The sequence below is a fragment of the Muscardinus avellanarius genome, assembly GCF_963383645.1.
Source record: "Muscardinus avellanarius genome assembly, chromosome: X".
NCBI classification, from domain to species: Eukaryota; Metazoa; Chordata; class Mammalia; order Rodentia; family Gliridae; genus Muscardinus; species Muscardinus avellanarius.
This window is the reverse complement of record NC_137792.1, coordinates 31,475,837-31,498,337: the sequence shown is the minus strand read 5'-3', so window position 1 is coordinate 31,498,337 and position 22,501 is coordinate 31,475,837. Positions and strand designations below refer to the sequence as shown.

Sequence of the window (22,501 nt, the reverse complement as noted above, 5' to 3'; positions counted from 1 at the left end):
AAAAACAGTTTTATTGAGATATAATTCATATACCATATTATTCACCCATTTATTATTTTTTTGTCGTACTAGGGGTGGAACCCAAGGGCTTCTACCTCTGGACTATACTCCCAGACCTATATTTTATATTTTATTTGGAAACAGGGTCTCACTAAGTTGCTGAGAGCCTAAGTAGCTGAGGTTGGCTTCAAACCTGTGCGATCCTCCTGTCTCAGCATTCCAAGTACTCAGATTAGAAGTGTGCTCTACCATGCCCGGCTATTATTCACCCATTTTAAAGTATACAATTGAAGATAATATGTTTGCAGGTTTGTATATATTGTGAATTGTGATACTAAACATTTTGCTAGGAATTCATTTATACCAATTGATAAAACCTGACAGTAATTTTCACACTTGCTGTTATTTCATAATTAGTTATTGAAGCAGCTTTTTGTACATTTTGGAAATAACTAAAAATAAGAGGTTATACTTTATATATATTTAATTATAGATAAAATATTATATAGAAAATAATTGTAGTATTTTCTATATAGTAGTAGCTGGACGTGATGGTGCACACTTGGGATCCCAGTACTTGGTGTAGCACAATGGGTATATAAGTAAATGTGTTGTGGTTGTGGGAACTGGGGACAGGGATGTGTGGAACAGACTTCAAAGAGAGAAAAAACATCGCAGGCTGCTTAAGGTGCTGAGACAAGAGGATTGCATGCTTGAGGCCAGCCTCAGCAGCTTATTGAGGCTGTCAGCAACTTATTCAGACCCTGTTTCCAAATAAAATATAAAATAGGCCTGGAGGTATAATTCAGAGGTAGAAGGCCCCTGGGTTCCATCCCCAGTAACACACACAAAAAGAAAATAACTATAGTTATCTTTTTTTTATTTCTTTGTCAAGTTGGAAGACCAAAACCATATTTTAATTTTTAAAAAAACTGCAGAACATGGTTTTGATATGTTTAAGACTTACTGTAAAATTTTAGATTACTAGTATGTTTGAATGTTCATGTTCTGAATTCAAATTTAGGGTTCTATATTATATAAAATATTTAATTTTAATATTAGAAATAAAATATGTGGAGTTTTCACTAATCAAATTGTGTCTGATTTCTGTGTATATGTTTCATCGGATGTGTTAATAATTAAGTCTACCATTATCCTTCAGTGATTCATAAACTAAGGGAATTAGGTATAGCACAATGGGTATATAAGTAAATGAGTTGCAGTTATGGGAACTGGGGACAGGGATGTGTGTGGAACAGACTTCAAAAAGTTAGAGAAAATAAACATGGCAGGTGCTTAAGGTCATATTCTTGGAGAAGGTAGATATCAGAGCCAAGTATGTAGTTTGAGGAATCTAGATTGTATAAAAATTAGTAGGCTCAAATGAAATAAATGAGATAAAAGGACCTATTTTTGTGTATTATTTTTATATGTAAATAGGAAAATAATTTGAAATTAAGTGGAACAGCTTATATGAATTAAAAGCATTTACCTTCTTCTTTAAAGAAGGTTCTACTGGCAGCTAATGAAAATAATTTTTTAACTCTTGATAAGTTAACTCATTACTTTTAAAAAGTTGACACCATGAGTCAGCAGCTTACTATGTCAAATTCAGCTGAAAAGGCATATCTTAAAATACATAGTTGATAAAAATATAGAACTTATCTCCAGGAGTTTGCAGTATACTAACTAAATTCAAGAAGTATAAAATTTTGCCATCTGCAAAGTATTTCCTACAGATACATTTTATTTAACCTCAAAAAAACTCTGTAAGAGAGGTGGTATCTCTGATTCTTATATGGAGACAGGTTTAGCACATAGCTTTATCCAAAGTGATTCTGCAGGTGAGTTGCAGAACCAGAATTTATATCCTCACCTTTGGCCTCTGCAGGCACAAATAACTTCTGTTGGCACACATAGTTTTGTGCCCACATGAGGAGGACTTGGTAGCAAAGAATAACAGGGTGCTGACTATGCACTCTAAGTCATCCGAACACATTCACATAATTTTATGAAACATCCTATGCAATAGGCATTTTTATCCCCATTTTACAGGCACAGTGATTGCTCAGTATGACTCAATAAGTGACAGTATTATAAAAATAAATAAGATGTTTCCTGTTTCATGAAACTCATAGCCATTATATAGTGTGATAAGTGGAATAGAGAAGCAAATCAGTAGTGTTAGCATGGGCAGGCAGAGTGTTAGGAGCTCCTTGGTAAGAGATCCTTTCTGGGGAAAGTGTCATCTAATTGAGTCAACTCTACTATCTTAAGATTTACTGAACATAGGTATTTAAAATTTTTTTTTGGTGGTACTGGGGATGGAACCCAGAGGCCTTCTACCTCTGGGCTACACTCCCAGACCTATTTTATATTTTATTTAGAAACAGGGTCTCTTAAGCCAGCTGAGGCTGACTTCGAACCTGCACGATCCTCCTGTTTCAGCCTTCCAAGCGCGGGGATTACAAACTTGTGCTACCACGCCCGGCTTGAACATAGGTATTTAACAAAAAAGTTTTCGAGACGTTTCATGAAAGTATTTATTGAAATTTATGCAACAAGTATTCATTAAATACTTGTAGTAAACACTTTAGGGGTTTTGATATATTGTAGTAAGATAAAAAAATCTATGTCCTTATGGGAGCTTAAAACCTAGTCATATTTTATTAAAAGTTGAGGTAAACTAGTCTTTGCTATGCTTTATGAAAGACATAATGATTTTCTAGTTGTTTATTAGTAGTGATAGTCATGAATTCTTTGTGAAAATTATTGGAGTAAAATAATCAAAGAGAAAAATAATCCACTTTTATTTTCTTACCATAAAATAAAATTATCTCAAGAAACATCAAATTTATTAAGTTATCACTGCCTAAAATTTTTATTGAGCATGAGAACATGTACCAAAACCACTAGTATTTTGTTCATATTTATGTCATTATTTAATATTCTACTTTTTTCAATAGTGGATGGTGAACTCTACACATTTGGAGAGCCAGAGAGTGGCAAGTTAGGTCTTCCGAATCAGCTACTGGTCAATCACAGAATACCCCAGCCAGTGACAAAAATTACAGAGAAGGTGATCCAAGTAGCTTGTGGTGGAGGGCACACCGTGGTTCTTACAGGTATGTGTGGAGCCTGCTGCTCTGCTCTCTGCTTTCTGTGGTGGCTTATGACATTTCTTAAATGATCTTTTTAAAATATTGTGGTAAGACCACTTAACATGGGATCTAATTTATAAATAGATTTAATTGTATAATAGTAAAGTTATATGATAGGCATAATGTTGTGTAGCCAATCTCTAAAACTTTTCTTATATAACTAAAAGTTTGTGCCATTTGTATAGTATCTCTCCTTTACTCCAACCCAGCTCATAACAACCACCATTCTCTTCTATCTCTTTAAATTTGATTCTTTTAGATTTCTCATGGAACCTGGCTTTGCATATCTTTTCATTAAGATCCTCACTTCTTATTCCTATAGTTAATATACATTTCTGATCTCTGGAAGAATGTTTTAAGTAGAAAAATCCGAAACTTGTTGAATTGTTTCTACTAGATTAATTGACATTTTCATGACCTAAACATGTTTTAATGGCAGCAAATTAACATCGTTTTTAGCTCATTTTCTTTATTTATGGTACTGGGGACTGAATCCAAGGTCATTCTGTCCCTGATCTACATCCCTAGCCTTTTCTATTTTTTTAAACAGGGTCTTGCTATATTACTGCATGCTGATTCCAAATTTGTTCACCATTTAAGTTTATTTTAGACAAGTGATATAGCAGTAATGAAGTTAGATGGTGAATTTTATTTTGATTTTTTAAAGTTGTATAATAAAAGAGACCTGATTAAATCACAAAATTATTTATATAGAAATTCACTGTGAGATCTTTATTAGCTGCCTTTGGTAAGGAACCTGTGTTCTAGAACACAGTGTAGACAGAAAATATTAAATACTTAGTCCGAGGTAATGAAGAAATGGACCTGAAGAGTATGTTGATCATCATTTTGACTGAATAATTAATTGGATAGCTAAGAATGTTATGGATTTTTTCCAAGATATTGAGGAAATTTAATCATCTATTTCTTTCACTAAAGAAAATCATCTGTTTCTTTCACTAAAGAAAAAGTTTAGGTTAGATGATTCTGTGGAGCCCTTCCCCAGCTGTGTATCTATAATTCTGATCTTAAAATCTATTTAAGTATCTTTAACTAATGTAGTTTAAAGATAATTAAATTAGTTCATTGTTGATTAATTTATCTAAAAATATACTGTTGGTATGTGACCATGATAGGTTAGAATTCAACTACTGGTTGTAGCGATGGCATGATTTTTTTTTTTTTTTTTTTGCGAGTTTGGGGATGGAACCCAGGGGCATTTGACTTCCAAACTATACCCCCTGCCCCATTTTTTTATTGTTTTATTTTGAAACAGGGTCTCACTAAGTTGCAGAGGGCCTCACTAAGTAGCTGACGCTATCCTCGAACTATGATTCTTCAGTCTCAGCCTCCCGAATGCTGGGATTACAAGCTTGTGCCACCACGCCTGGCTGCGATGGCATGATTATAGATTCTCCTTAGAACATGGAACAATGGTCTGCTATGGAGAAAGGGCCAGACTGGAACTTGGGACAAACTAATGCCAAATGATAGATGCAACCTTGTACCTACTCCACAGTAATTACCAGATTATGAGAAAAACCAATTATAAGATAGGGTCCACAATGAAGTCTGTGGGCTCTGGGGTAAAATGATTTATTCTCCAGATGATATTTAGAGAAACTTGAGTTCTCTACAGAGCAATAAGTTATTAGTACTAAAATGAAATGCATTATAGTGATATGGATCTAAAGCCAACTAATCAAACATAGTATTAAAATTTTTTGTGGTATTGGGGATGGAACCCAAGGGCTTTCTACCCCTGGGCTACACTCCCATACCTATTTTATTTTTTATTTGGACACAGGGTGTCACTAAGTTGCTGAGAGCCTTACTAAGGAGCTGAGGCTGGCTTCGAACCTGCACAATCCTCCTGTCTCAGCCTCCCAAGTGCTGGGATTATAAGTGTGTGCCACCATGCCTGGCCATATTTTTAACATTAAATTACATTGTTAAATATCTAAAAGGTGATATGGCCAAAACATATTAGTTATTATATATAAGTCTCCTAGATAAAAGAGTCTTAGGTCATTTAAAATATAATTGCTAGGCATGATGGAACATACCTGTAATCTCAGTACTAGGGAGACTGAGACAGGAGGATTTCAGTAAGCAACATAATGAGACTCTCTGTAAATGAGCAGGACCTAGTTTAAAAAAATGTCTGAGTAACTAGCTCAGAGGTAGAATAATGCACACACACACAGATATATGTGTATATGTATATACACACATACATATACATGCACACTGTGGTCATTACTAACCATCCAAATACATGCAAATAAACATAACAGGATAATGAGTAAAACTTTAAAATATAATTCATACTGCTTAAATTGCCTCATTTTACAGGCTAATATTACACAGTCTAAGAAATGTAATTAACTTAGCTGGAGATACTTATTTTAATTTAGTCAGCATTCTACTATTAAGCTAAACATTTAGAACTGGAAATATACCATGTAGTTATTAATTAAGAGATTTTTAATTATTAAAATAAGGATATGTTTTATCATTACCCCATTATGGTTTTCTATCCTTGATGCATTATATTTTCTTCAAGGAGTATATATGTCTATGTCTTATTGCTAAAGCAAGCCTTATAAGATAGAAAAAAACAAAATTATGTGAGAATGAAGTGAGAATCATTAACTCTCATTGTCAGAATTAGGCATGCTGATTAAATCATTACTTTTAAAAAATATTTTCAAATCTTCCTGAATGTTTTCTCATATAATCCTATTAGTTGGAGATAATAAAATCAGAGAATATAAGTAATTTTCCTACTCAATACAGTAATAATGAAGGGTCTAGTTCTGGCCTTGTGCAAAATTTTTTCTCTTCTCATAATAAGAGAAATTTTACACACTAAACGAAGGAAAAAATGAACACTGTACTTTGCTTCCTAAAACATTGACTAGGGAGATTGTATTTAAAAGAACCCTTTTGTCACCACACATGTATCCTATTTTGTATTTTTCCATTTCCAGAAAATATATAAGCTAATATTTATTGAGTTATTGGAGGTCTTTTGGAATCACCCCAAAATATCAATATATAGGAAAACTTTTCACCCCCTTTCATCAGTATTGCATTTCGTTATGAAAAATCTAGCATATCTACCATAAATGTTAATTCTCATGTATAATCTTTTCTGAAATTTTATTACATAAAATCCATTTTTAAACTACTTTTAAAAGTTAGACATTTTTGTAGGAGACATTATTCATGTTTTTATCCATGCCTATGAAAAGAGTTACTTTAATAAAAATTGATGATTTTTGAGCTGATGTAATTATAGGGGCATGTCAGTTCCATGACTTATGTATCTTGTATTATATCTTGTTACTTATTTATAGCAATTCCTTTTATGATTATGTATATGAAAGAAAAAATTGGCCTCATGCCACAGTTTTTACAGTTGTATTCCCTCCTTCTCTCCTCTCCTTTCCTCCTTTTTTCAAACCCATCCTTCCTTCTTTACTCCCTTTCTCCCTTACCTTCCTTTTTTCTTTTAAGATTGAACTCCAGGGTTCTCTACCACTGAGCTACATCCCTTTCCCTTTTTATTTTTATTTCAAGACAGGGTCTCTCTGAACTTCTGAGACTGTACTTGAAGTTACAATCTGCTTGCTTCAGCCTCCTGAATAGCTGGGATCACAGGCATGCACTACCATGCCTGGCTAATTGTGTACTTTTTCACTTTCCTTTTTCTTCATCAAAAAATATATAGTACGGGCCCAGTAAGACACTGGGTTCTGGGCGGGGGTCGCACGCGGCGCACACCAGCCAGGGCCCAGGGTCCTGTGACCCGGGCCCCGGGCCGAACTGCGCGTAGCACGCCAGACCCCTGGAGAAACCGGGCCCAGTAAGATGCTGGGTTCTGGGCAGGGGTCACGCGCAGGGCACGCCAGCAGGGGCCCGGGTCGCGGGACTCTGGGCCCCGGGCCGAACTGCGAGTAGCACACCAGACCCCTGGAGAAACCGGGCCCAGAACAGAAAAAGATAAAGAAAAATATCGGAGAGGAGGTAAGAAAGCTGTTATGGATGCCAGGACACTGGAGATGCAGACAAAACTTATCTAAATGCACTGGAACTTATGGAAAAGTTCGCAGTGAAAGAGGACTGCTATGTCTCTATATTGTTAAGAATCTCAGACATCACCTGTATGTAAGGAGAGAGTTTAGCAGAGACCAAGGAGAAATGCGGCGTTGAAAGAGTTCTCCGCGATGGTGGTGGAGACTTGTATTCAGGAGAAGCACCGGATCCTACCAACTTTATTTTTTTTGGAGAAATTACACCAAATGTCGAATGCTACCATCACGAATGCTTAGGAACACTGAACAACATTCAGAGTGGAAAAAGAGTCTGGGAAGTATTTGAAACGGTGGAGGCAGTGGCAATGCCAGTGGCCAGTACTCAGGGGAGGCAGAGATCTGATACATTACACCTGGAACCTTTGAAATAATAACCACAGAGACAGTGATCGGAACCTGCTGAGGGGTTAGGCGGGCACCGGGGCCAGTGGCCGACATCGGAGCTTGCTGTGAGGCAAGGCCACTACTGAGGCCTCCGTGGCCGGGATTGGAACCTGCCGAGGGGTTAGACCGATGATAGGGCCAGCGAGGCCGGCATTTCAGCCTGCCATGAGGCAAGGCTTGTGCTGGGGCCTCCGAGGTCGGGTCCGGAACCTGCTGAGGGGTTAGGCTTGTGCTGGGGACAGCGAGGTCAGCATCAGAGCCTGCCGTGAGGCAAGGCCGGTACTGGGGCTTCTGAGGCCGGGATAAGAGCCTGCTGAGGGGTTAGGCTGGTGCTGGGGCCAGCGAGGCCGGCATCAGAGCCTGCCATGAGGCAAGGCCGGTACTGGGGCTTCCGAGGCCGGGATAAGAGCCTGCCGAGGGTTAGGCCAGTGCTGGGTCCAGTGAGGCCGGCATCGGAGCCTACCGTGAGGCAAGGCCGGGGCTGGGGCCTCCGAGGCCGGGATAAGAGCCTGCCGAGGGGTTAGGCCGGTGCTGGGGCCAGCGTGGCTGGCATTGGAGCCTGCCGTGAGGCAAGGCCGGTGCTGGGGCCTCCGAGGCTGGGATAAGAGCCTGCCGAGGGGTTAGGCCGGTGCTGGGGCCAGCGAGGCCGGCATCGGAGCCTGCAATGAGGCAAGGCCGGTACTGGGGCCTCCTAGGCCAGGATTGGAGCCTGCCTTGAGGCAAGGCCGGTACTGGGGCCTCCGAGGCCGGGATAAGAGCCTGCCGAGGGGTTAGGCCGGTGCTTGGGCCAGCGAGGCCGGCATCGGAGCCTGCCGTGAGGCGAGGCCAGCATCGGAGCCTGCCGTGAGACATGGCCAGTGCTGGGGCCTCCTAGGCCGGGAACGGAACCTGCCGAGGGGTTAGGCCGGTGCTGGGGCCAATGAGGCCGGCATTTGAGCCTGCCGTGAGGCTAGACCAGTGCTGGGGCCTCCGAGGCCGGGATTGGAATCCTGCCAAGGGGTTAGGTCGGTGCAGGGGCCTATGGCCAGCATCGGAGCCTGGTGTGAGGCAAGTTCACTCCTGCGGCCTCCAAGGCCGGGACCAAAGCCAGCTTAGGGGTTAGACCGGTGCAGGGGCCAGCGAGACCAGAACTGGGGCCTCCCATGAGGCAAGGCCGCTGCTTGAGCCAGCGAGGTCTGGATCAGTCCACTGAGTAGCCAGGCCACTACTGGGACCATCAAGAGTGGGATCGGTACTTGCAACGCAGCATGCACAGAGAAGTATCGCAGAAAATATAAATCAGACGCTTCTCTTAGTCAGCAATAACTAGGAGGAAAAGGGCAACAGGAAGAGGTTGAGCTATAGAAAGGGCCCTATAGTGAAGCAACTAATGTGACCAATCAGAGGGTATGTAATACTGGAGGATGAGCCTCTTTAAAACGCAGGAGGTGCATAAACAAATGTATCAAAGTAAATCACCAAAGAAGCGTGGGATGGAGGGAGGGGGAGGGAATGGGATTGGGGCTGGAGGAGGGCTAATTGGTTAATGTGTGCTTGTATATCCTCTCAAGTCTTGTACTCCAATGTGATTGATATATGACTACAATGCACCAATTTAAAAAATAAATTAATAAAAAAATATATATAGTACAACTAAGCATGGTGATGCACGTTTGTAATGCCAGCATTTGGGAGGCTGAGACAGGAGGGTCACAGTTTGAGGACAGTCTCAGCTACTTAGTGAGGCCTGTTGCAACTCAGTGAGACTGTTTCAAAATAAAGAATAAAAAAACAGAGCTGGGGGTATAGCCCAGAGGTAGAATGCCCCTGGGTTCAATCCCCAGTACCACGAAAATATCTATAGTACAATATTAGTATTCTTATAAGGGTGTTTCTTTCAGTCTTTTACCTTTATTATAAAATGTTTAATGTCACAGTTTTTCTAGATATGATAGTGATAGTGTCGGTTTCTATGCAATCCTTTTCTTGTATTTTTTCCCTTTCCTTTTAGAGAAAGCTGTGTATACCTTTGGGCTGGGACAATTTGGTCAACTAGGCCTTGGTACTTTTCTTTTTGAAACATCAGAACCCAAAGTCATTGAGAGTATTAAGGATCAGAAAATAAGTTATATTGCTTGTGGAGAAAACCACACAGCTTTGATAACAGGTATGGATTAGATTTTGTCCTATATTTATAGAACTGGGTATATCTTATTACAAAATTAATAATATATGGGTAAATATATTTAGCTTAAGTAAATGCCTTAATTACTGAAATTATAGAATTCTTTAATAAATATTCTAAATAATTGAGTTATAAAGTACTTTTCATAATTTTCATGTAATTTAAAAGAAATGTAGAGGCTAGGGGGTATAGCTCAGTTTTAGAATACATACTTAACAGGTATAAGGCTCTGGGCTTAATCCCTATCCCCCCAAAAAAATAAATGCTCCAAAGATACAGAATCTCAAAACAGACTTTTAGTGTCAGAATAAGACCATAATATTATACATTAGAAGAAAGTTAGAATCTTTTAAGAATTGTATCAGTCTGAAGGCTCTTAATCCTGTTAACACACAGGGAAATATTCCACAAGAATTAATTTATTTTAAAACATTGTTTTTGTTCACTTTGACAAAGCTACATTCAGGCTGAGCAAATTCTTAGGATTCTTTTGCCACCAGGAGGCGTTTTTAGGAATGACTCCTTCCTTCTCTTTCCAGCCTGATAGACTGGCAAAGACCTCTAAATGAACATATTCCCCAATCTATCTTTTCTCTTTTATTCAGAGCGATATATTCTTTGAGTTTACTTCTTAATCTCAGAAACTAAATGCTGCTAATAGTGTAGAACTCAATAAAAATTTCTCTTAAAATGATTCAGTTACCTGTAGACAATTAATATATACTCTACAAATTTAAATATTTTATAAAAAGGTCTGTAATTTTAGTATTTCTATATAAAAATGAATAAAGTATCAAAAATCAGAAATAATTTAGTATATTGAAATAGTCTAGAATGTAAAGCACTAGCATACAGTTTCTTTTTCTTCACAGAGCCCTTTAGAGAGGACAACATGCCCATTTTCAAATATTGATATTCTTGTGAATATCAATGAAAATATCATGAAAAGTGGAATGTGTGTGTGTGTGTGTGTGTGTGTGTGTGTGTGTGTGTTAGTGTTACTTGGGATTGAACTGAGGGGCATTATATGAGCTACACCCCAACCCTTTTTTATTTTTTGAGACAGGATCTCACTAAATTGCTGAAAGTCTCACTATATTACAGAGGCTTTCCTCAAACCTGTTTCAGCCTCTAAAGCACTGTGATTACAAGTGTGTGTCACCATGCTCAGGCACTACTCTAAAGAATTATTCATTATCTCATAAGAGTTGTTGATATGGATTCCTTACTCTGGGGTCCAAATCTCAGTTTTTCTGTTCTTACTGCTATTTTTCATCAACTCTAAATTGCCATTGATGGTTAACATACACTGTTTTTATATATCATCTAATGTATAATTAGATTATTTAGTCAAATTTTTATATTACCTATCTTACTGATGAAAGCAGTTAATAGCACAAATAATTGAACATTAACTTTGTTTGCCATTTTGCTCATCCATCTTCCCCACAGGACAAGTGTTACAGTATTTTTTTTCTCTAGGACTGATGAGATGTGTGTGGTGAGCTATCTGTAAGTTCCTGTCGGCTCTTTATTATAACCAGTGGCTCATATTTTGAATTTTCTGATGTTGGAAGTGCAATCAGCCAGCTTGGATCAGCGTTCAGTTTTCTGGCAAAGGACAAATTAGAAAGGAAGATCTTAAAAAGTATTTTTGGAAGCTGGGCATGGTGGCTCATGCCTGTAATTCCAATATTTGGAGGTTGAGACAGGATTGCAGGTTTGAGGACAGCCTCAGCAACTTAGATCCTGTTTCCAAACAAAAAAATAAAATTGGGCTGGGAATGCAGCTAAGAGGTAGAATACCCCTGAATTTGATCTTCAGTAACATAAAAAAATATTTTTAGATAGAGATATTGGTATGAAAAGTAGGAGGAAGGGATAAATGTGATAAGATATACATATATGTATATGTATATATATATACACATATATATATATATATATATGTAGTAAATACCTAATTGTAAGAAATATGAGTCTAGAGAGTCTAAACACTAGTTATCACTTATTTATACAGAATCTATTTATTTTTGTAAATTATTTCCAATCATTTTTAGTCAATTTTTGTTAGTTGTTTGAATATACAATCACTTTGCCTTCTTAAATCAGAAGTCCCTCAAATGTGATCTTATTATTTCCCAGCTTAAAACCATTAGCTTTTTATTGTCCTTAGAATTCAAAAATTTATAGTCCAAACTATAAGACCCTCTGTGGGATGGTCTTATGTCTTCAGACTTATCTCATTCCACTTTCTCCTTTGTACTCTAGGCTCTTTGGTTGTCTTTCTACTTCTTATCTGAGCCAACTTTTCTCTTGATTCAGGGCCTTTCTATGTACTGTTGGCTCTGAAGGATTCTTTGCTCCTTTCTTCTTAGAGCTAAGCACTACTTGTCCTTTAGGTTTCAGTTTGAAAATCTTCCCTAATCTCCAAACAAGAAGGAAATCCCTTTTATCTATACCCATAATGGCACTCATTACTTCTACTTCCATGGTGTTTACCTCATTTGAGATGCAGGGGGTGAAGATGGGGACTGAGAAGAGGAGTGAAGGTTCAGAATAGCTGCTGTGGTAGTGGGAAAAAGGGTTAACTGGGGAGAAGTGACAAGATTACTTATTATCATCATTGGCCTAGCTATAGATAGGGCCAAGTTATTGGCATAGGAACCAGTTACTTGCATAGTTATTGGCATAGGGTCCAGTTATTGGCGTAGTCCACATGGTTGGTTAGCTCATGGCATTTCCTTAGGCAGCATTTCATAGCCTAGGAGCCTAATTAAATGAAGACAGTTGGATTAATCTAAAATAGTAGTTATCTACAAGTAGCAATTTTGTTCTCCCAGGAGACAGATGTGATATATAGAGATAATTTTTTTGTCACAGCTGTACAGGGAGGAGTTCTACTGGCATATAATATATAGAAGCCAGGGATGCTGGTAAACGTCTTACAGTAGACAGGACAGACCCATACAACCAAGAATTACTAGCCCCAAATGTCAATAGTGCTGAGGTTGAGAATCTCTGATTTATCAATGACCTTGAGAAAAAGAAAAATAAATTATATCAGGATGTGGAGGTCTGAATTTCAGAAGCAGCTCCTTCCCCTTAAGAATATAATGTATAGCGTGAGATTTCATGTTGTACTGCTGCTGTTCCATACAGTACCTTGCTCAGTGAGGCTTCAATTTCACTAACCACCGGGGCTTAGTGATTTATTCTCAGAGCATCTATTATCCATGGTTATATGTAGGAGCACAGAGAACACAGAGAGTGTGGAAAGGTTAATAGATCAGAGAAAATTCAATGTAGAGTTGAATGGTAAAATTATAATTGCAGCTTAAGTGTATTCATCTGTTTACAAGTAGATTAATTACCAGTAACACTTTTATAATTCTCTTATTTTTTGCCTTTTAGAATTAGGCGTTATGTATACATTTGGAGATGGCCGACATGGAAAATTAGGACTTGGACTGGAGAATTTTACAAATCAATTCTTTCCTACATTGTGCTCTAATTTTTTGAAATTTACAGTTCATTTGGTAAGGGTACCACATTTCCTTCTTTATATTTTTATGTTCCTATATTTGAGGCTCAGTATTTCATAGAAAATAAGTACTTTTATTTTTATGAAAGAATACTATGAATATATTTAGCCAATATAACTATATTCCTAAAAGTCAAATGTTATGCCACTCTGAAAATCTGTCCTTTTCTTAACCTTCCTCCTTTTACATCTACCGTTTTGTCCAAATCTTGATTCTTCTGTTGTATTATCATGTCCCTTAAAACTCATAATACTCTTCAGTAAATATTTGTGGGATTAAATGTTATTGAGACTCTCAAGTCCTGCACAAGAAGAAATCTGAGATGTGTGTAAATATGAATATATGTCTTTGAATCTCAGTCCCATGTATAACTACAGGGTACCAATAAAAAATAAAACATTTAAAAAACAACTAATGCAAAGAATTGAAAATATGTTTCATTGTCTAAATAGTATTCAGACAAGAATGTATGGTTTTAGTGTCACATCACCATCAGACATTTTATCTCTATTGTATTCATGCTTTTACCAGTTAAGAGCTATATAGACATGTGAAGATTGTTTACTTGGTGATGACATCACTTTTCAAGTATATAGTGTTTTATACTGTGAAACACTTCTGTTGTTTTGACAATTATTTAATGAAAGCCTGATATGTGCAAGATACTGGAATAAGTACTAGGAATCCAAAGTACTCATTAATGAAGAAAATGACCAAGTTTCCATTTATTGGGCTTATATTTTTGTAGAGAGAATAATTTTTTAAAACAATAAAATGTAGATAGATTTTAAATTAGAAAATATTATAAAGGAAAGACACAGAGTATACTATTCTTACCATTAGGTAAAATACTATGAAGTAGCTAGCATCTATTCATTAAAAATACTAGGGTATTTTTAGCATTTTCTTGAAAATCACTTATTTCTCAAAATTCTTTTTTTTTTTTTTTTTTTTTTTTTTTTTTTGGTGGTACTGGGGATGGAACACAGGGGCCTTCTACCTCCGGGCTACGGGCTACACCCAGACCCATTTTATATTTTTTATTTGGAAACAGGGTCTCTTAAGCCAGCTGAGGCTGGCTTCATACCTGTGTGATCCTCCTGTCTCAGCCTCCCAAGCTCGGGGAATTACAAGTGTGCACCTCCATGCCCGGCTCAAAATTCTTTAAATGTTGATTTCATATTTTATTGCTTTATGATTACACATGCTTACATTTTTTTCTCCAAGTACTTTTAAGTATTGCATTTAGAAAATGTTATTATAAAAGAAAAGTCTCAGAGCCAGATGTGATGGCACACTCCTATAATCCTAGCTACTCAGGAGACTAATTTAGGAAGATCATAAGTTGACAAGTTCAAGGCCAGCTTGAGCAAATTAGAAAGATCCTGTCTTTAAATAAAAAGGGCCAGAGGTGTCCTTGTGTAGAGTACTTGCCTAGCATATATTTGAGGCCCTGAGTTCTATCCCCAGTATTGAAAAAAGGCTTAGATCCATAATTATCTCAAGAGACAATTTTATTCTTGGATCATATTTTTAAGTGTACATTGGTGCATTATAATTATACATCATAGTGAGGTTCAAAGTGATACAGATACACATGATCACAGTACTTGGTGTGTTTCCCTCCGATCCTAACCTTAACCCCCTGTACATGTTAATGAAATTGATAGTGATACCATCATATACAGACCAGCATTATTTGAACATTTTTCTTCATCAGTCTTCCTTTTTCCCTTTTCTACTTCCCTTCCCAAAACCCCTTCCACTATTGTACTTGTCTATCTCATTTATCTGAAATCCTTTTTGTTTCCAATTTTTTTCTCTGCTTTCCACATATGAGAGAAAACTATACAATTGGTCATATTTTTCTCAGTAGAATTTTTCTGAATATTTTAACTTTGTAGTGCTTGCTCAACTTGTATGGAGATATGTAATGTACCAAGAACTGTTTTTCTGTATATTAAATTGAAAGTAAAATGGTAGAATAAGCTTATTCTAATTTTTAATTATAGTATTTAAAGACTATATATTTAATTAATATAGATGTATTTCATACATATGTGTATACACACATATATATGATGGTAGAGAAAAAAGAGATTGAGAATCTGTCAATCAGCCAATCTATAAAGTCTATTTATAATCAAGTAAATGTCTTATAGCTGACTTGATAACTGTTAAAAAATTGAATGTGTTTGATGCCAATGTTGATTAATTACATGTGGATTTATGATTCCAGACTGCATGTGGTGGATGTCACACAATAGTTTTTGCTACTCCACGACAAAATGTAGCAGGAGAAATTGAATTTGATGAAGTAAATGATTCTTGTTTACCTGTAGCTACTTCTCTGCCCACTGGCAATCTGACCTCTGCAAATGTTCTGCAGAGAACTTTATCAGCACGTCTGCGGCGAAGAGAGCGGGTACAGTCATAGGCTTATTCTATATAATAATATTATCTAGCACTGCTAAGATAACATGAAGAAAAAATTCTATTTTCCTTGTAAATCAAAGAGTCTTAAATTGCTAATAAAGTTGAAGGTTTTTAAATATTTTAAGTGAGTTTAGAGTGAAGCCATTTAATAAGGCAAATTATAAAATTCAAACTACAATGGATAATCTTGCTTGTAGACTGTGATACTATACAAAACATTCTTTTATAGTCCTTATCACTTCAGAGTGGATACTGCATTGTTATTTCTACTGCGTGTGGGTCATCTTTACCTTTAACTTGTTTATATGCTTTTTTTCTGTTACTGTAGTAAGGACACCTAAAATAAGATTTATCCATGTAACAGATTTTAAGTGTATAATACAATACTATTAACATAGTATTATATAGCAAATCTCTAGGACTTAATCATCTTGTTTAATGCTACATTTTTAATCTTTTAGTTAGACCTCATGAGCAGTAGAAGGTTATATACTATAAACAATGTAACATGGAAAAAAAAGAGATAAGGACTTTAGTTTGAGAAAGGGTATCTCTCTGAATTAAATTTACAAAATCTCTTGTGTCTTAAAATTACTATTTCAATGACATGTTTTTTTTTAAAAAAAAGAAAATGCCAAATAATATATAAAGGAAACATTCCTTTTTTAAAATTACATTCTAAAATGTATTTTTTTTAAGTGAAAAGGTTAAGCCTGGTTGTTTTTTGTGATCCTGGGAGTTGGGCTCAGGACCTTATGCATACTAAGCAAGCACTGAACCACATTCTCAGCCCATGTCTGGCTTTTATTATGAAAAGAGTATATATGGAAAGGTTGATAATTATCTCATCAGTGTTTTGTAATTGCTACTTCTTTATATTTTATGAGCAATATTTTGTTTCTCAGAGAATGCAGAGAAAGCACATTTTTCCCCAATACATAAAAACAAGTTTTCAATTGACAATTTGGAGCAACTAAGATACAGAAACCAAAGAACGAAATGTTTTTGAGCCCATGGAGATTATTAAGAAGCAAATGTTGTGTAATGTTAGAAGATTTTGGAGTCTTTCACTTATATTTTTAGCAACCGCAAGGATATTTATGCCAATGTTAAATAGAATATTATTTGAATTTATTTAACCTGCTTATTTTAAAGGAAAAATCCCCAGATTCTATGCAATCAATACGAACACTACCTCCATTAGTAGGCACTGCCACTGCCTCTACTTATTTGTTCTCCACTTCGGTCCCTTTCCGTTTGTCTATGAGTAACCACCCAGATAAAAGCACCTCGGACCTCGTAGAACCACTGGATCCAGGTAACATTTGCTACTTTGCTTGTACTTGGAGGAAATGTGCCTTTAATTCTATTGTTTTCATATCTACATTAAAATATTTTCTTGATTTTGTTAAATTGTTCTCTCTTCAGTTAGTGTCTGACATCTCCCATTTGAACTCAAGTCCAGAAGTACCCTTACAAATAGAAAGCATCATCAGTAGACATGAGAGTGCCATGGAGTCCCAGAAGCATGTCTTCAAGAGGGATAGATAAGATACAATGCATCTTTCTTTAATTATCATCTATAAACCCTGAAGCAACTCCAAGAAATTAGTTATATACTTTATTCTTTTATTTTTTATTTTTATTTTTGGTGGTACTGGGGTTTCTAGAAACCCTTCTACCTCTGGACTACAGTCCCAGACCTATTTTATATTTTTATTTGGAAACAGGGTCTCTTCAGCCAGCGAAGCTGGCTTCGAACCAGCACAATCCTCCTGTCTCCGCCTCCCAAGCGCGGGGATTACAAGCGTGTGCCACCACGCCTGGCTATATACATTATTTTACAGATGAAAAAAAGATACTTGAAAAGATCAAGTGGCTTGCCCAGGTCACTTAGCATATAGATGAAGTATACAGGATTTAAATGCAGGTCTTCTAGACCTATGTGAAGTTCTGTACTTAGGCAGTTATGCATACTGGTTAAGAGCATGAGTTATGGAGTTAAAATTGATCTGGGGTTGCAAGCCAGCTCTGAAATGTACTAGCTACATAACTAACTTAACCTCTAATTCTCGGTTTTCTTTTCATTAAAATGAGTTTCATAGTACTTACTTCCGAGAGTGATTATGAAGATTAAGTGATATCAGGCATGTAAAATACTTAGCATTGAGCTCAGCACCTCTAGAAGCCTCCCTTTTATTTTACAATTCCTTAATTTTAAAAGTTTTTATAATGGTGCATTGGCATACAACAATGGGGTACAAGATGGTAGAGGCATACATGCACACATCACTCAAAAGCCCCTAAATAAATGTATTTATGTTTGCCATTAACACCTTTACCTCACTGCCTGTTAGCTATAGATTCCATACTTTAAATTGTAATACTAGCTCTTTATTATTATATAACACTTCTACATAATTTGGGTTATAGACATTAGTGTAGCTTAAGAATATCTGTATGGTACTGCAGGGTATGTGCTTGTTAATAGGGGTAGAACAAAAAGCCAGGACCAGGAGGTCAGAGGAAGCAGCAGATTTGGAATTGAGAAGATAAACCTGAGCATCAGGGATTAAGAATCAAGCTACAAGCCAGATGTGGTGGCACACACTTGTAATCCCAGTTCTTGGTAGGCTGAAACAGGATTGCAGGTTCAAGGACTGCTTCATTGACCTAGTGAGACCCTCTTTCAAAATAAAAATAAAATAGGGCTGAGGATGTAACTCAGAGGTAGAATGCTGCTAGGTTCAATCCGCAATGCCATACACACAAAATTTATGGCATAGTTAATTGTTAGTATTTTTAAGACCAGGAACCTTGGCAAAGTGATAAAGGACCAGAACTTAGGCAAGAGTGGGACAGGGGAATGGAATATTAACTGTAAGTAGACCTTGATAATAAGCATTTGACCCATACTTTTTATACAATTGTGTTTGAAGTAAGAATCTTTGCCAAATGATGCTCCTTAGTCCTGGACATGGAAAATGTAGTAGTAGATTCTGATAAGCAGTGTTATATTAGGAAAAGAGAAATTGATAGTTTGTGGAAAGTTATTTCTCACTCACGAGAATTGAGTGTGAAGATATACATTGAGTTTGTCGCTAGTACAAAAGGAAAAGCCTCTTAATAATAGTTTGAAAGTTGTATACAACATATAAAGTGTCTTTTTACTAAATTATTTGCTGACTTTGTCCTTATAAGGGATGAAAATGGATCAGAATAGTTCTTACCAAGAAAGTGCCAATTATGCTAAAACATAAAGAATAAGAAAGTGATAGCCATATAAAGAGACTGAATATATATTAAATATATATATATTTATTACAGGCAAAGAAAATAATAGAAGCAAAGATTTGGAGACCATTTATTAGAAAAGGGAAGATAAGTGAGGAGAAAGGCAGGGCAAGATGATGTTGGAGACAGAGATAGCAAAAAATTATTCATTTTATAGTCCAGAAGAGGCTTATTCAATTTGAATATTTTTCTTAAGTACAATAGAAAGTAATGAGTTTTAAAGAGTGAATTGATGTATTCCAACCCAATTTACATCTTAAGATGATCACTTCTGCCTCTATGTGATTGTAGGAAGGCCAGACTAGAAGTAGAAATAATACTTGTTGGCCTTTTGCAAGAGATGATGGTGTGTGGATCAAGGTATATGCAGTGAAGATGATTTGAAATACGTTTCAGAACCAGGTGTGGTGGCACATACTTGTAATCCCAGTATTTGGAAGGCTGAGACAGGAGGATCGGAGGTTTGTGGCCAGCCTCATCAACTTAGCTAGACTCTCAGTAATTTATTGAGACCCTGTTTCAAAAAATAAAAAATTAGTGTGGCAGGTGTAGCTCCAAGGTAGAATGCTGAGTTTAATTTCTAGTTCCACGGAACTATATATATATATATATATATATATATATATATACATATATATATATATATATACATATATATATATATATGTATATTTCGGAGATAGAACCAAATATACTTGCTAATCTTATTAATAGTTACACATAGACATGAAATGAAGGGAGGAATCAAGTGTGATTGCTAAGTAAGAGGATGGTTGGCAAGTTTGAGGAAGAAATTTAAGAACTGAGCCTGAGGTATCTGTGGGACATATAAGTGGAAATACCAAGCAGGCAGTTGAAACTAAGACTAGAATTAAGAAAAGAGCTCTGAAAGAGATAAAAAAAATTTGGAAACCATCAGTGTGGAGATGGCATTTAAAATCCATGGAAGTTGGTGAAATCACCATTAGATTCTAGAGTCAGAAGAGAACAGGGCCTGGGGTGTAGTTCTAAGAATGATTTAGAGGGTAGAGGAGGAAGAGCCAACAAAGTAAACTTCCTTCAGTCAGTAAGGAAGAAGGTAGAAGATTAGGAGAGAGTAGTGGTATGAATGCAAAGTACTACTCAAAGATCAAGGAACAAGAGATTAAAGAAACATCCAATCTATTTGATATCTTGGAGATAATTGATTACCTCAACAAAGCAGTTCCATGGAAAGATCAGGGCAGAAGTTAGAGTATTGAGAGTTGAGACATGAATGGGGAATGGGAAAGTGAGGAGGGAATAGGGTGTGTAGATCATTATTTTGCCCTTTTTTTTTTTCATAAGGAAGCTCAGATAACTAGGCTGGTAGCTAGAGGTAACTGCAGAGTCATTGGGAAATATGAAGAATGTTTGTATGCTGATGGAGATGAACTAGTAGTCCAGAAGAGCTTGATCATCCAGGAAACAATATACAAAAGTCTTGGAAGACAGGAGAGGCTGGCATACAGAGTAGTTGTGGGTAACAGGAAAGATCCTATATTTTAACAAGAAATTGAGAACTTGTATATACATTTAGGTAATTTTGTGTGTTGATTGATGAGAAGATCAAGCACATCAGGTCTGGTACCTTCTGTTTGTTCAGTCAAGTCCATCAGTTTAAATAAGGCCATCACTTTAAATAAGTTATACTCTGTATTTGACAAACCCACACTCTATTCTCCAATCTGTCTTGTGTAATACTTTCCACATTAATCTTCCTCAAGAGCAGTTTGATTCTCATCTGTTCCACTGTCATCAGAGGATTCCTGATATTTATGAAAATAAATGTAAATTTTTCCATATAATTCCCATCTGCTTTTCTGGCTTCATCTCTCAGTAACTTTTTTCTTAAAATCTTGATTTAGATCAGGTGTCTGCAAACTGTGACCCATGGGCCAAATCTAGCTAGCTACTTGTTTTTGTAAATACAGTCCTATTTGAATTCAGCAATGCCCATTAATTCATGTATTGTCTATGATTGTTTTCATTCTATTATGTTGTAGGTAAAGTTAGGAATGAAACTGTATGACTCACAAAGCCGAAAATGTTTAGAAAAAAGTCAATCCCTGATTTTGATCAAACTGAGCAATTCATAGTCCATCTTACTGGAAAGAACATGGACTGTGGAGGCAGACAGACTTGAGATTGACATTGGGCACCAGAAAGGTTAAGCTAACATTCCTCATTTGTAAAATAAATATATAATATTTACCTCTCTTGTTGTAGGGTTAGCCAAACATATGAAAGCATTTGTTCCTGGCACATGGGTAGCTTTCAATAAAAACAACCTGCTTCTTTCTATCTCCTTCTCTTCCCACCTCTTCGCATTATTAGGAATAGGCTTCATTTTATTTCTCTTCTAGTTCTTTCTCATTTTGCCTCTCATAATGCTACTCATACATACCAACTTAGTATAATGTATAAGGGGAACTGTACAAGGGTAAGAATACCAGGTAGATGTAGGTCATTAGGACTAACCCCTGTGTTCATATAAAAAGGTGTTTTCCTTTTTATATGAATGAAGCAGTTGTTATCTAATTGGTATTAAATTTTTAAAGTTTCAAAGATTTTAAAGCATCACTGTGAATGTCTTCTGTTCTATTCCCTTGACATGGGATTAAAGGACCTTCGGTGAAATTATACCCTTACTTTTCATTACAAAGTAATTGCTGTTTCCTCTTCAGTTGCTTTTCATGTTTCTACTGAAATTTGGATTTTTTTCTCTTTTAAAATTGTTCAGAATATTGTAAAGAGAATGTGACTAAAGAGGGAGAGACAGAAGATTCTTCAGCAGCAGATTCAGAAAGCTTTGGAGAAACTACTGATATCTTAAATATGGTAATGATTTTCTATCTGTCCATCAAAATAATAAGTTTGATATGACTTTTAGTTCCTTTCATTTTTGTGTGTATATTCTCATATGCCTAAAATGCTACTTCTTTGTTTTTGTTCCATTTTGTTTGTTAATTTTTAATCAATATTATTGAGGTATAATTTACATAAAACAAACTTTATATTATCACATCATGAGTATGGCATCTGAGAGTGTATATTATTATCTCATCTGCTTGGCATTCATTTTATTCATATATATGTGTATATTTATTCATATATATGTGTATATGGATATATATTTAGTATGTGTATATCGATATATATTTAGAATATATGCATATGTAATCATATATAGTCTATTCCTTTATAACAAATTTTTTTTTATTTCAGACACATATGATGAGCCTGAATTCCAATGACAAGTCATTAAAATTTTCTCCAATTCAAAAGCAAAAGGTATCATATAGAGAGTTATTTTTACTATGGTGAATAAAAACAATTTAAGTAATTTTTCTTTGAGAGATTTCTGTTAAGAACACAAGAAAGAAAGGTAAGCATTCA

General features: G+C 36.2%; 1 protein-coding gene across 1 annotated transcript in view; it reads left to right on the top strand.

Moving 5' to 3' along the window:
• Positions 1–22,501, top strand: part of RPGR (retinitis pigmentosa GTPase regulator) — a gene marked incomplete at both ends in the record, with an annotated part of 48,098 nt that overhangs the window by 8,844 nt on the left and 16,753 nt on the right. Inside the window, 7 exons of the mRNA XM_080718851.1 lie at positions 2,967–3,125; positions 9,636–9,791; positions 13,224–13,348; positions 15,594–15,779; positions 16,946–17,108; positions 21,846–21,943; positions 22,331–22,396. Of these exons, the coding sequence (XP_080574977.1) occupies positions 2,967–3,125; positions 9,636–9,791; positions 13,224–13,348; positions 15,594–15,779; positions 16,946–17,108; positions 21,846–21,943; positions 22,331–22,396 (953 nt within the window). The remainder of the gene's footprint in view (positions 1–2,966; positions 3,126–9,635; positions 9,792–13,223; positions 13,349–15,593; positions 15,780–16,945; positions 17,109–21,845; positions 21,944–22,330; positions 22,397–22,501) is intronic.